Raw genomic sequence first — 14924 nt, 5'->3', positions numbered from 1 at the left:
CCAGGGTCTTGTGATTTACATTCAGATGCTTGGCAACTGATTCATATTTATGACGGTCACAGTGTCCCAGGGTCATGTGAAGTGACCAAAACCTGCTGCAACCACCCAGCAGACGGGGGGAATAAAAACCAAACACCCCCCCACCCCACCCCCGCTGCCAATCCTCAACAGAAATGCTCACAACAATGAAAACCTCGGATAGGAGGAAAAGTGCAGCCGGGCGGGCAGGCAGGTGTCTTGCTCGCCTGCGGCTTGGGGGGCACTTTTTTCAGTGCCATTGTAATTTCAAACAGTCACTAAGTGAACTGTTGTAAGTCGAGGACTACCTGTAGTTTATCACTTTTTTCCTTTTTTGGGGGGGGGGTCATCAAGTTTTTGATACTGTGCTAGGCGATTGGTGGTACTCGGATATTGCCATATCCTAAAAGTGGTACAGTGGGTGAAAAGGTTGAAAAGCCCTGGCATAGATGCTGGAATCTGCTCATCTCACAAACTAGTTCTTGGCACCCTTAGAAAAAGCTCTACCCAAACCAGTGGCTTCAACCATTAACATACTTGTCAAGTCTTGTACTATTTAACAATTTTCTAAGTGTATGGGACATAGTTTAAAAAAGGACTATAATTTTCTATTGCTGCAACAGAATGTGAACCAACAATAGAGTTTTATCTTTAACTTCACTTTACTGCCTGACTCCAGGTGACTTCTGGATGGCTCATAGTACAACAAACAAACAAAACAAACGATAAAAACAGAGCCAGACTAGAAAAGAAAAAGAAAAAAAAAGATTGTGAATCCACCAGACCATAGCACCAACATTTGGGGGAATGGGGAAGCTTCAGCCACCTTTGGTTAAGGCCAGAAGAAATAGCCAGGTCTTTAAAGTGGTCTAAAATGCCATTGGGGTATTATTTAATGGATAAAGATTGCTTAGACTGTTGATACGACAAATAATAAATAAAAACAACACATTTTTAGGAACAAATATTTAATAAAATTAATTGACCACAAAAGCCTCACTGAGGTATTTGCTTCACTTTCAAAATTCTGATACATAACAAAATTATTCAGTATACAAGATTTTTTAATAGATGCCCAGCAATACACAAAATCAAAACTTTTTGCACATAATGTTCATAAACTAAGACCTCACAATGAAACAAATCTGTCACATTCTGCCTAGACAAATAACATGGAGAAATGTAAACCTATGGAAAACGATACAACTTGCATTAGTTTATATTGGTTTTATGAAACTGTCCCTGTTTCATAAAAGAAATAAAGGAATCTTATTTGTTAATGAGCTAGATTAAATTCCTTCTTGCATTTTCATTGCTTGAAAATTTACATCGATTAATATTTTATTTTTTGACAATCTATTAATTGGAAAAAAATGTACCTCAGTTTGCTTAAGAATTTGTTTTTAAATCCAACTTGTTGGATTTGTTAGAAAATTAAATTTGTATCCCTCCTTGCAAGCATACAAAGCTGTTTAAAGTACTAAGTTCAGATTTTCATGATAAAAAGCCAATACTAAGAAGATACAGAAAGATATACCTTGATCAATATAGAATGTTTCAATTTAGAAGAAATTAGTCTCTTTCTCCCCCCCTTAACTGCAAAAATATGTAGAGAAAAATTAGACAAAGCAATGTATGTTTATACCCCAAAAAGTATTATACGTAAGTGCTATCATTCAACTTTCTCATATGCAGGTTTATAAATGAGTACTTTTAAAGTACATATACATTATAGTTTTGAAATCTTACTGCAATCTTATTGACATGTAAGAAATGATTATGAATTTTTATAAGTAGCTTGAGGAAAGGAAATCAGATCAAAACTGCATATTTTAAATAGCATATTCATAAACAAAAGACAAAAATAAAATGGATTGCAGTTAAGGACAAAACTTTAAAAACAGAAGTTGCAAAAAAACATTTCTGAAGTTTTCTACTGCAGTATCCCTTTCCCCATATGTGCATATAAAGGACTGGTTTTTATTCTTAAATTCACAAATTCTTACTTGCAAATAAAATAAATTTACCATAGTATTTTGTTTATACCTGTAATATTTCAGAAAGTAGATGCACTTATCAAAAGCACAGCTCTTATATGCATGATTGAAAGAATATACTGGAACTACACTCCAGAGAATAAAACTTTGTATAGATGGAATTAAGAATGTCTGTTCAGGAAATTATTTGCCTCTACTTCAGTGGTTCTCAACCCTTTTAATGCCGCGACCCCAACTGGTCGTAAGTCGAGGATTAAACCGGTCGTAAGTCAAGGACTAAACCGATCGTAAGTCGAGGACTAAACCGGTCGTAAGTCGAGGACTACCCAACCGGTCGTAAGTCGAGGACTTTCCCTGCCCGGGAGCGCCACGCATGCATGGTTCCGCCCCCTGCGCCGACCGAGGCGTATCTGGCAAGCGGCAGAGACGGAGCAGGCCGACCACCAGCTGGCCCAGCCCAAGGGAGGTAAGGCACCCGCCGGAAAAGGGGAAAAAAATGGCAGACAAAAAAAATGGCGGACAGCCTTGCTTGGCGACCCCCGTGAAATGGTCGATCGACCCCAAATGGGGTCCCGACCCACAGGTTGAGAACCACTGCTCTACTTTGACACCACTTTGGTTATGTGGTACAAGTATTTAAAGAGAGAGAATGGTCATGTACAATAATATTTTTTTATTAGAGTAAATTAAGTATAGAGAGAAGATTAATAGTACTGGAGTTAATTTAACTATTTCAATTATCGGAAACAAAATCACAGAACTTGAATTCTGTGATGAGGTGGCATCCTGAACACAAGTCTGAGCAACATATAGCTTAATAGTTTGTTTTGCAAGTTTCCTACTTTAAAAATTTCAGTGCTTTTAATAAAAAATGAAGATTAATGAAGAGGTTATTCTTAAAATAATTTGCAATGCATATTAGACAGTTGTTTTTTTGAAAAAAATTATATGTGCATCTTCAGAAATTTTCATTTCTTTTCAGTCCTGGTTTAGAGAAATTGAAATAATCCCAATGCATAGAAGGGACACAAATGAACAGTATTCAAATGAGAAAACCCAAATTATATAAAAAATTAAAATAATAAAATGGCAGTCCAATTTTTTTCTACATTCAGTTCACATTATGAACTGCCAAGACACAACTAAAAGGTAGAACAAAACAAATAGCAATCTCTTTCAGGAGTACTTTTTGATAATTCTAAAGTTTTTAAGTTTCTAATGTTTCCTCATTGGCTCCACAAGTATCAACTACACAAATTAAACAGCTGGTCACAGGAAAAGCACGAACTTTAGAGTTTGCTGTCCATTTGTCAATTTCAGTGTTATATTCAAGGATGTGCCCCAAGCGACCCACACCCTGAAATCCAGCTAGAACATAAATTATGGAACCCACGGCAGCACATTTTACCGTTACACCTTTCCATGACATTGGGGAAACCATCTTCCATTCATTCAGTTTAATATCATAGTATTCCACACTGTCTAAGCCACCTTTACAAGGAAGAAAGAAAATAATTATTAAGCCAATATAACTTTGTCATCATTTTAGGATTAAAACTTTTTTCTAAGAAATTAAAAATATTTTACCAATAAATTATGTTAATTGAGTGGTTTAAATGAACATTTAGTTTACTATAGAAGTAGGTAAAAATATATAGGCCCTAGAGATGAAAAATAACTTTCAAACTATATAAAGTTGATGAAATAATTATTGTGAAATAATATTTTAATATCCTGAATATGTCTTCAGGGTTTAATAGAACTTACTTCTAAGAAATGGGAGTATATAGCTTTAAAATCTTAAATGTTTAATGTTGTAAAGGAACTTCATTTAAAAATTCTATTATTTAAAATTAAGAAAAAGGAATATTGATAGATTCATGCCTGAGCTATGCTTCATCACGAATACAAAACTTCCATAAGTAGTGAGGATGTAAGAAAATAAAGCCACAAAATTATTGAAATTGTACTATTTATCTAAATTGTACTAACTTAGCTTGTTAACTAAGTTCCACAAATTTATCATTCTTATTTCTAGATAAATATGTATAGAACTGCAATATAAAAGACTATTTACAGGATACATTGGAAATATAAAGTTACATTTAAAAAATGAGTATCACAAAACCTGCAAATTAATGTATTTAATTTATATAATTTAATTTAATTTATATAAGAAAGGTTTAAGAAAGGTTAGGAATATTAAAATTAAAACTATATTTTGTTAATTTGTTAGGAATATTATCAGAATATGGCTACAGATATTATAAAGAAATATTTTAATCACTATTGTGTAATTAGTATCTGCTTTTTATTTACATAGTATCATATATTTATCTCTGGTGGCTTATGGCTGTTGTCCTTTCTGAAAAGTTGACATTTTAACTTATCATTAATATGAAAAAAACTTAGGGATAAAGGAGATTTGATCATTCCTGTTTATAGAGAATCAGGATGGGGTGGTTTTAGGGAACTACTTTCTGTTGCATTTAAGCCTTCTGGTGTTTAACAATATTTTTCCACTTATGTCAATCTGCTTGAAATATTGTGACAACTCTTTAAAGCCTATACTGCAAGCATCAATCTTTATCTTTCAGAAAGCAGAACTTAGGATTTTATTTAATTTTAATACTGAAACAGTCCATATAGCCTCATGGCAGTTAGGTAGAATAAATTATTAATACATACCTAAGCTATTTTGCCCCCCTACAGCAAATATTTTATCTTTCACAACCACCAAACCATGGTTCTTTCGGGCTTCCAGCATTGGACATAGCTCAGTCCACCTGCAAATATTTAAAATGCACAATTTTATACCATATTTTCCTTTACATTAAATGTGATCAAGACTTAATGAGAAATGTTATAATTAGCTGTTAGTTCTCTTATCTCAATAAAGCCCGGCAGATGAGTTGCAGCTCCACTTAAAATGGAGTGTGGTTCTTTGGTGGCACTTTTACATTTTCCTCCCCAAATAAGAATAAAGTAATTTCAGTGTTTTGAAGGGCGAGTAAACAGCTTTGAAATCAAACTTTTCTACCATTTCACAATGTAAAGAAACCCATTGCTGATAAAAGCTTTTGACAGGGAATAAAGTCAGGACTTACGTTTCCTTTGCTGGATCATAAACTTCACAGGAGCCCAAGACTCTTCCAGAAACATTGTTCCCTAAACTTCCTCCGCATACATAAATCAGGCCATTTGCTTCAACCATCCCATGACTACATCGCTGAGTCAGCATATTGGGCTTTGTGTGCCAACTTTCTGTTCTTGTATCATAGCATTCAAATAAATATAAAGCAGAATTTCCTTTAACCAACAAAAACAAAATAGAGTCACTTAGACAATGAGACTATCTGCTTGTTAAGAGAATATTCTTAGTAGGCAAATAACATAGACAATAAACTCTCAGTAGAGGTCCAGATTTTGACACACTATTTCCAGGGAATGCTAACTTGACATCTCTTTTTCAAATTTTCAACATCAAATCAGATCAGTTGTATTGAGGACAACATCTGATTAATGGAAGAAAAAAAAGCACTGTTTTTATTGGAATTCCCAGTAGAAGCACAGAGAAAATAAATGAGCAATAGTGGTTTGTGTGTCCCCTTTAATGTGAATAAAATCTAAGAATGTTTTTGCCATGCCAGCAGGGAGGAAATTTGAGATATGCATGCTGTCCCTTCAGTGACTCAAGGGGCACAGAAAATGGCTCTCCAAAGGAAAGTCCAGCGGGAAAATGGCTGTAATTATATGCTACTCCTAAAGCAGAAACCCAGGAAAGAAGTAAAACAGTCTACAACATAATGCTGCTGGGTCACAGCTAATACTGTAGTTATACTGGGTATGTGTCTTGTGACAGATCAGGTTAATTTATTACCATGAGTAATGAGAGAAAATAATGAGAGGAAAATATTTTTCTTTTTATATTTGGATAAAAGAAATCTATACAAGTGTACACATATACAAGGAAAATTTTCTAAAAATATAATGAGGAAAATTATCAAAAAGCTTTTTTTTTGCAAAGAGCTGTATTTCACACATGTTTATCAACACTTTAATAAAATCAATGGCATATTCAAGTCCAATCAGCCAAGGCTGAGTGCATTAAGTGAAATTTATTCCCAAATAAATATCTATGTACATATAGAAAATAATCCAATTTGTGAAGTTGTAAAACCTTCAATTCTATCAGAGGAAATATAGTTTAAATAATGCATGTAGTATTACTGTGCTATCACGTGGATTCAAAATGGGCATAATTGTGTTCAGTGTAATCTAGTTCTTTTAAGAGATATTTCACAACAATACAGCAAATGCAGCTTTGCTTTTAAAGTTCCCACAGCCATGTCCTTAAATGTCTCTTACCTACTTCTGAACCACCAGATGTGTAAATTTTACCCTCTGCTGCACATGCTGCAAGGCTGTCCCGAGGAGTTGGAGGACCCAGTTTGGAGTACCAGCTGTCTTTAACAACATTATAGCAATCCATTCGTTTTATAGGGAAAAGCTGGGAACCACCCAAAATATAAACTACATTATCCCAGAAAACACAAGCTGCATCCCTCCGCTTTTCAAACGGACATCGGATGTCTGTCCAGCTGTAATCCTGTATAAAAATAAATCAAAGCCTTATAGAATATTTTCAGCCATGTCTTTCTGCAAAAAAAAAGTCTTCAAAGTTTTGAGATCATTAATATTTTATTTTATTCCACTTTTTGTCAAGGGTTTGAGAGTAACATGAATATTTCTGTTCATGTTATCCTCAGAACATGATATATTGAGAAACCACAATGGACCATGGAATTTTGCTTGTAAGTCACTGTGGTTGTTAAGTGGGTGACCAGGTGAACTGATTTGATTTTATGACTGTTTTTACTATGGGTACGAAATGAGTCATCATGGATGTTAAATAAATCATGTGAACTATGTCAGACATGTTCCTAACAATAATATATTTAAACAGTCTTAAATTGCTATAGCAACATCAAAATAGAGCTGTAATCTCCCAGTGTATGATTCCTTATGAGTCCAATTTCCCCTGATTTATTTTAGGAAAAACAATCTTTATCTGTTTTGTGCAAAATCAAACATGTAAACAAAAGATACTATATTAACAGCAAACATCTGTAATTTAAGTACATCTCTCAGCTTTTCACTCCTTTGGTGTACAAATAAACTAGGTTCTGCTTGAAATAAAAGTAATAAAATTATCATAACCTAGACCAGGGGTAGGCAACCTTGGCTCTTTTATGACTCGTGGACTTCAACTCCCAGAATTCCTGAGCCAGCATGGCTGGCTCAGGAATTCTGGGAGTTGAAGTCCACGAGTCATAAAAGAGCCAAGGTTGCCTACCCCTGACCTAGACCAAAGTCACAAGATGCAGCAATATAAGATGACACATTAAGTAAAGATATACCTTTATATTGTACATCCAATCCATAACAAACAATTACCTTTGGATTGAAGTATCGACATGATTGTGGCTGTGATCCTCCAAACAAGGCAATACGGTACTCGTGCTTTTTCCTTCTTGGACGAGTCCCATCCACCAATTCTTCTCTGTCTTCTGGAGAAAGGAGATGATATCTCATTCCACCTACACGAAAAGAAAAAAAAAAGATTTTGTGCAATTTAAAGTTACATCTTTTTTTCCAACATAAGAAGGCATAAGTATTATGTACATCTTTCATATAAGGTCATCAAGTACAAGATGGTATCAATTTCTTCCTTCTATGAAGCACTGTTTATTTCCTCACCTTTCCATGTTCACACACATAATTAAACAGTAGTTTTAATATATGCAGACTTGTCAGGAAGCAAGGCCATAACTTTTCTTTCTTTCCAGTCATTCTGGTAAAGATGAAGTTTCATTACTAACTCCATTACTACTGTATACAGAGCACCAAAGTACCAGACTATCTTGACTTCAAAAGAGAGAGGTACTGACTGTGTGAGAGAATATTGGCAAATACATGGATCTAAACCTTTACTTGGACTTTCTATGGAGAGAATTTCACAAGCAAAACACCCAAGACAAAAAAGAAACCACAAGGACTAAGGCAGCATTTTGGATTGCCAAATCTCATGTATGTAGTTCAAGAAGATAATCTCAAATTCTGCCTAGAAACAAACTGAAAGTGAGAGATGATCTTTAACACTGCCAAGATAGATTTACCATAGTGAATCAACAGTCTGGCTTCTTTGACCTAAACCAGCTGGCTGTTGAAAGATTTAAAGGCAGATCAACATGTAATTCATTGAATTCCTCTAACCTGTAATGAACAAAACTATAACTCCAGCTAAATCATTTCAAGAATGCACAATTGGCATTCTAAAATGTGTAACATGCTTTGTGCAGATAGACCTAAACAAAACAGCAAGTTCTATTAAACAAATTTCAAAGGAACTATCAAAAAACATTCACAGCAGTGACTGTTATTTGTTTTATGATTAAAATTTGTCAATGTACTGCAAATCATCCTTGTCCAAAGCAAGGGTGGGACTTCTTAAAAAATGTTTTTGGAATCCAAAGAGAGTCTTGACCTGTGAAATAACGGATTTCCCTGAAAGAAGGACTAGTGTTTGAGAACATCTTTCTGGAAGGAGGGAGCTAGGAGAATTTAAAAGATACTTGGTTTCTTACCCACCCACCCCCAGAGGACAAAATCAGCTCTTTTTCAAGGTGTTATTTTTATAGAGTTTTGTGGCGAAATAAGCAGTCCATAGAAGAAATCAGTATTAGAATGTTGAAAACTTACTTATAACCATTTTGAGACACTCTGGGTTGTCCTGTATAAGTGGCTCTGCCTGAACAGTTTTACTAAGGAAATTCTTTGAAATTAAAGGAAACCTGACTTTAGCAAGGATATCAACCATGTAGGGCTGACGGTTTGGCTCATCGTACTTTAACCAACGGACAGCAGCATCATAAACCTGGAAATTAAGAAAAGATACATGACTAGACATATATGCATAGCAGTCTATTTCAGAAATGGCAAAGAAAGTATTATTTAAAATAAGAAACTTCATTTAAAACTTAACTTTGTTAACTTAACTTTGGACCTTTAACAGGAGAAGTTACTATTACCTGAGACATTTTTTTCTTCAGTCACCACTTGTCAATCTCAATTGATGAGTTCTTTTTTTCATACAAAATTGGTAAAGAAACTTGGAAAACAAATGTTCATATTAATAATAGCTGTTCCTCATTAACTGCTAACATTAAGAATGTCACATCCATAAGGAACTTCAGAATTGTGCATCAACTAGAGCCTGAAGGAAGAGCTAGATGTGGAAAGTAAAGTCCAAAGTGGTTTTAGTGATGGTAGAAGTACTTGCGGCCGTGACTCCCAAGCTGGAAATGTGGCTCCAACAGATCCCAGGAATGACATCAGAGCTCTTTGTCCAGAAGAGTGCAGTGCTGAGAACAGCTAAGGTACTGTGCAGGCTTCTGGTAGAAGACCTGACATTGAGGAAGAAATAGGATTTTTAAAAAAGGGTTTTTAAAAAAAAAATATTTACCTGATCTTCGGCTCTTACAGTTAGAGTATCTTGGTTGAGGAGATGTGTCACACGTTTAACATCTAACTGTTGAAACTCATCTGTCTTGTACACCTCCGTGAAGTGCTGATAAATATAATCATCCGCAGTGGCCTTCAGTTCTGGGCAGTCAAGGCACTCTGCTAATACACTTATACCTAATGCAAGAGGGAAAAATGAAGTGCTAGATTTGTGAGATATTATATAAAATATGCTTTATGCTTTTGTGCTTTTGAGTCAGTGATGCTTCTTGGCAACTGCCTGGACAAGTCCCTGCAGTTTTCTTGACAAGATTACGTAAGTGATTTGTCAATGCCTGCTTCCTGGGCTGAGAGAAAATGATTGTCCCAAAATCACCCAGCTGGCTTTGTACTAGAACTCAGTCTCCCAATTTCTATGTTTTGAAATAAGCACATTTTCAAAACTTAACCAAATTATACATTAAATATATTATAAAAATTGTTTTCTAAAATATAATACACAGTGGAAAAAGTTTTTCACTCCAAACTTTGGAAACCTTGGAATATCTTTAACAGGAGGAAGATGCCTTACCAAGACAATTTGTAGCATCCACTTGCTCTTTTAAAAATTCTACACACATTTTTTTCACAGGTTCAATTTGATATTGATTTGCTGCATCCAACAATGATTGGACATTGTTGCTGTTCACAGAAATTCTGAAAAAAAATCGATGTTTACAAAAGTAAGCATTTTAAGAATTATATACATATAAATCCTAGCACATATACACATCTATATTAAAGTTTATAAATGGCATTTTAAAAAAAGCATCCTTGAGAACATTTTCTTAACCTTAACAATTAAAAAAGTAGAGTAATACAACTATAAAGTTTGCATATAAAGTTAATGTGAATATTTCTTGTAATATTTAAAATAACATTCTGTATTAGAGATACTAATATTTGGTACTTGAATGCCCAAATTAATTACATGAACAAAGTTGTCTAGATTTGTAATTGTAGATGACTAGCAATAGTAATATTGTGATATACTTACCTTGCAGTATAAGCAAACTCAACCAGCTGTTCAATTATATCTGGCTCAGCATCCTTTAATTCAACTTCAAATGACTTTGATTCAATCATATTTGCTGCAATTATATAAATATTATCAAGAGTTATTTTTAAAATCTTGCAGAGTTATTATTCTGATCTGTGAATGGGCAAAGTTGTTTCTTTTGGAAGCCCTTCTCAGATGCAGTTCTGGAACACTCATATCCCCCTTTAGGTACTTCCAGCTACTATTGTCCTTCACAAATACTTGTAGCAATAACCCACATCTATCATACTTATAGCTACCAAGAATTATGGCTCAGTGGACTAAGTAGCAGTACTGTATTAAGCCAGACCCACAATTCCTGTCCTAACTGAGCTTGTTTTAGGGCAGGAAGAGAAGCTGGACACAAATGAAAGGAGCTGCAAAGTTTACTCTCCCTTTCTCAGCTTAGGACATTTATGAGAACATTGTGTACTATAATAGCTTAGCAACAGCAGAAAAGCTGAGGAGATAGAGTAAAGCAGAAGTTCTTACCAGTACAATAATTATGCACCCCCAAGCTCCATACAACATTCTGTTTCAAAGTGAAAGTTCTGTCATTCTTCCAGAAACACAACTGAGTCAGAAGTAAATTAGCTCAGCTTCTCAACAGTGGCAATGGCACAGTGATTATTTGCACTTGATCACCTATTTGTGTTCTATTTAGAAATATCTAGTGATCCAGTCTCACATAGGATACAATGTTAGGCTTTATCCTGAAGGACTATTTTTATATTCTCCTCACAAAACATGCTTTGCTTTTTCCTGCTATCTAAAACTACCCATAGAAAATTAATAAACTATGTATAGAAAATGAAGTACTGAATGAAGGCATTAATGTATGGTCTAAATGGGACTGTAGGAATTATAGTAGTAAGATTTGTTCAATACTAACTACTGATTAAAATGTTCTCTTTACTTGCAAATCTAGAGATAATATTAAAAGCTGAAGTGGAAAAAAACTTACTAGTAAACATCAAGTTAAAAAAGTGACTGGCTGAAGCAAGTACAACCCGATGAGCTGGGATCCTCCTTTCTTGGACTATCAGTATAACATCACATAGTGTTTTCTAAAATAGAACAAAAAAAAGCACAAAGTTATGATACAGAAATATAATATTTCTTATATTCAGAGAAATTGTAGAAATGTTTATTTTCTTTACTAAACTAAACCTAAGCTTGCTACAGGGCTAGATGAATCAAAAGTTGGAATTAAAATTGCCGGGAGAAATATCAACAACCTAAGATATGCAGATGATACCACTCTAATGGCAGAAAGTGAAGAGAAACTAAAGAGCCTCTTGATGTGGGTGAAGAAGGAGAGTGCAAAAGTTGGCTTGAAACTCAACATTAAGAAAACCAAAATCATGGCATCTGGCCCTCTCAATTCCTGGCAAATAGATGGGGAAGAAATGGAGGTAGTGACAGATTTTATTTTCCTGGGCTCCAAGATAACCTCAGATGGGGACTGCAGCCAAGAAATTAAAAGACGCTTGCTCCTGGGGAGGAAAGCTATGACAAATCTAGACAGCATACTAAAAAGCAGAGACATCACCCTGCCAACAAAAGTGCGTATAGTCAAGGTCATGGTTTTCCCAGTTGCAATGTATGGCTGTGAAAGTTGGACCATAAGAAAGGCTGAGCGACAAAGAATTGAGGCCTTTGAACTATGGTGCTGGAGAAGACTCCTGCGAGTCCCTTGGACTGCAAGGCATTCAAACCAGTCAGTTCTAGAAGAGATCAACCCTGACTGCTCTTTAGAAGGCCAGATCCTAAAGTTAAAGCTCAAATATTTTGGCCACCTAATGAGAAGGAAGGACTCACTGGAGAAGGGCCTAATGCTGGGAAAGATTGAGGGCAATAGAAGAAGGGGACGACAGAGAATGAGGTGGCTGGATGGAGTCACTGAAGCAGTAGGCGTGAACTTAAATGGACTCCAGGAGATGGTAGAGGACAGGAAGACCTGGAGGAACGTTGTCCATGGGGTCGCGATGGGTCGGACACGACTTCGCAATTAACAACAACAACAACAAAGCTTGCTACCTGGTGAATTCTGGAAGTTGAACTCCAGGATATGAAAGTTGCCGAAACTGAGAAACACTGAACTATAATTACTACCTGCAGGATAGCATCAGAGCGTATTGTATTATCTTCTTTCAACTTAATGTTTAAGGTTAACATAATTAACAGTAACATGTACCAGATGGAACAGACTGGGTTATAGAACCACACCTTAACAATTATTCTAGAATATCAGAATTGCACTTCCTATGTAAAAGAAACAAATAATTACACTAATGTAAGAGACTAAGTGACAAGATATCCCACCAGCAGCTTTATGAGGACAGCACCAGGCACCCCGTCTTCGTTTGCCATACTGAAGAACACTAACTGAGACTTGCAAAATAACAAAAGAATGCCAAGTCAATCCCTTCAAATAGGGGCAAGCGTTCCATTCCCTTTTCATAGGGACATCCTACACTAGGAAGAGGGCACGTTAAAGACGACTGCGCTAGAGACTTGAAATTGCCATAGATTTGGTGCCTCGGTTTCAAGCAGGGATCCGACCTCTAGTCCCCACCCCAGTGCCGGGATATGGCTGGACCCCGCAAGGCGACAGGCTCCGCCAAGGCTTCTTTACAGGAGGGCCCAGAGTTCACCCACCTCACCTCTGCCCTCCCTTTCCTTGACTTACTTGCTTCCTCATGTTATTCATGACTCCCATGAAGCTGGCCAATAATTTGGCTTCTTCTCGAGCAGCCAGCTTTTTCTCCGTTTTCTTCTTACAGTTTTTATCTGGCACCGATGCCGCCATGGTCTGCTCCCTGTTCTTTTCCACCTTTTGCCTGTTCTTTTTGCCGTCAAGGTAGCGAGGGGCTTGCCAAACCAACGCGGGTTCACACAAGGCGATAATGCAGGAACCGGCGCGAAGCAATGATCGCTTCCTCAACCTAAGAGGCAGGCGGCCGAGCGGAGGCACTACCGCACTGAGAATCAGCGGGCAGCGCAACCACGCAAAGCCGCACCCCCCCACAGCCAATTTCCACCTTCTTTTTCTATGAACACTCTGGCCAATCAGGAGGCAGATCGCGAATATCTCTGCCATCTCCTACAGCCAATCTCGCCGCACACCAGGATTTGGAGGGGTCGGAAAGAGGAGGGATGTAAACAAAGAATGAGCCAGTGCATGTCGTCATCACGTCCTACTGATATACAGATATTCTTTACAAAAAAGAGGAGGTGGATGATGGGTAGCGAATGTGTGTAAGGAAACTCAGCAAGGCTGAGCTTAGTGAACCGATGTTAAATATTTCCTTCCTTTTTGGTAAAAACGCGCGCGATCTGATTTGCTTTCAGTAACCGTGTTTAAATTTTAAAAAACCAGAAAAATTTAAGCATCAATTAACTGGAACAAAAGCAATTGTATTAGACAGATTTTAGATAGCTCAGTATTATATATTTACCCCATCTGTTTTTCTCTGAGAGTTTCACATATCTTTTGTCTCCAGATTCTTTGGGGACATCAAAGAAAACCTGAAGAAAAATAAAAATAAAATGGGATGTTAGGAAGAAAAGCAAATATTTTAAGCACACGTGCTCAGGATTTTTGTCCAGAATGTATTGATAAAGTGTTAATACAATTAAGAAATGATAAACAGATTTCAGTAAATTTACATTTATGTAGGGTTTTTCCAGAGCTTGCCTTTAATTATCAATTGCAGCAATTTTTCACCCTTTTAATATCACTGGGTCAGTTAACAAGATGCTTTAATTTTCCAGTATTTGCACTGAGAGATCTGGCAGATAAAATTCAGAAACTAAATTTCTTTTGTATCTTCAATCAATTTTTATACTTGAGAAAAGGTGAATAATAAACAAATACAAGAAACCATAATTACATCTCTATTTCAGTATTATTCTTATTTCCAAAACAACCATCATATAGACTGCTTCCTAGTGTACTATTGTACTATTGTTTTTTGTAAACTGTAACTATTGTTTTTTTCCAGATATTGGAATTTCTATGATTTTCAATAACAGCTCCAACACATCAATAAAGAGAAAGGGCCTCAAAGTAATACCAGTAATTTAAATATAACTAGATATGAGCTTAAAAACTGCTGTAAAACCAAATGTAACAAAGTTTAATCCTTGGTTTAAAGTTGTATAATCAACATATCAGCATATAATAGTGAGAATGAAAGATTTATATCCAGTTTCCTAAAGTGGAACAATGTTTTTATAAACCAAAAATAGCAGTGTGATTCTTTCTCTTTTCTTTCTTATCAAGTTATTTTAATAATGTATCC

The 14924-nt window shown here is 35.9% G+C and overlaps 1 protein-coding gene across 1 annotated transcript; it reads right to left on the bottom strand.

Annotated features, from left to right (window-relative positions):
• Positions 1–3118: 3118 nt before the first annotated feature.
• KLHL7 (kelch like family member 7) lies at positions 3119–13566 on the bottom strand. Its single transcript, XM_015810609.1, has 11 exons — positions 13310–13566; positions 11582–11684; positions 10576–10669; positions 10111–10235; positions 9541–9716; positions 8778–8952; positions 7473–7615; positions 6384–6624; positions 5123–5324; positions 4704–4801; positions 3119–3506 (listed from the first exon to the last, which is right to left on the bottom strand). The coding sequence occupies exons 1-11, from the start codon at positions 13427–13429 to the stop codon at positions 3223–3225; spliced, it is 1761 nt and encodes a 586-aa protein (XP_015666095.1). The 5' UTR covers positions 13430–13566; the 3' UTR covers positions 3119–3222.
• Between the last annotated feature and the right edge of the window lie 1358 nt (positions 13567–14924).

The sequence above is a fragment of the Protobothrops mucrosquamatus genome, unplaced genomic scaffold, assembly GCF_001527695.2.
Source record: "Protobothrops mucrosquamatus isolate PMUCROS unplaced genomic scaffold, P.Mucros_1.0 scaffold12, whole genome shotgun sequence".
NCBI classification, from domain to species: domain Eukaryota; kingdom Metazoa; phylum Chordata; class Lepidosauria; order Squamata; family Viperidae; genus Protobothrops; species Protobothrops mucrosquamatus.
Note: the sequence above shows the minus strand (reverse complement) of the source record. Positions and strands in the feature narration are given on the sequence as shown.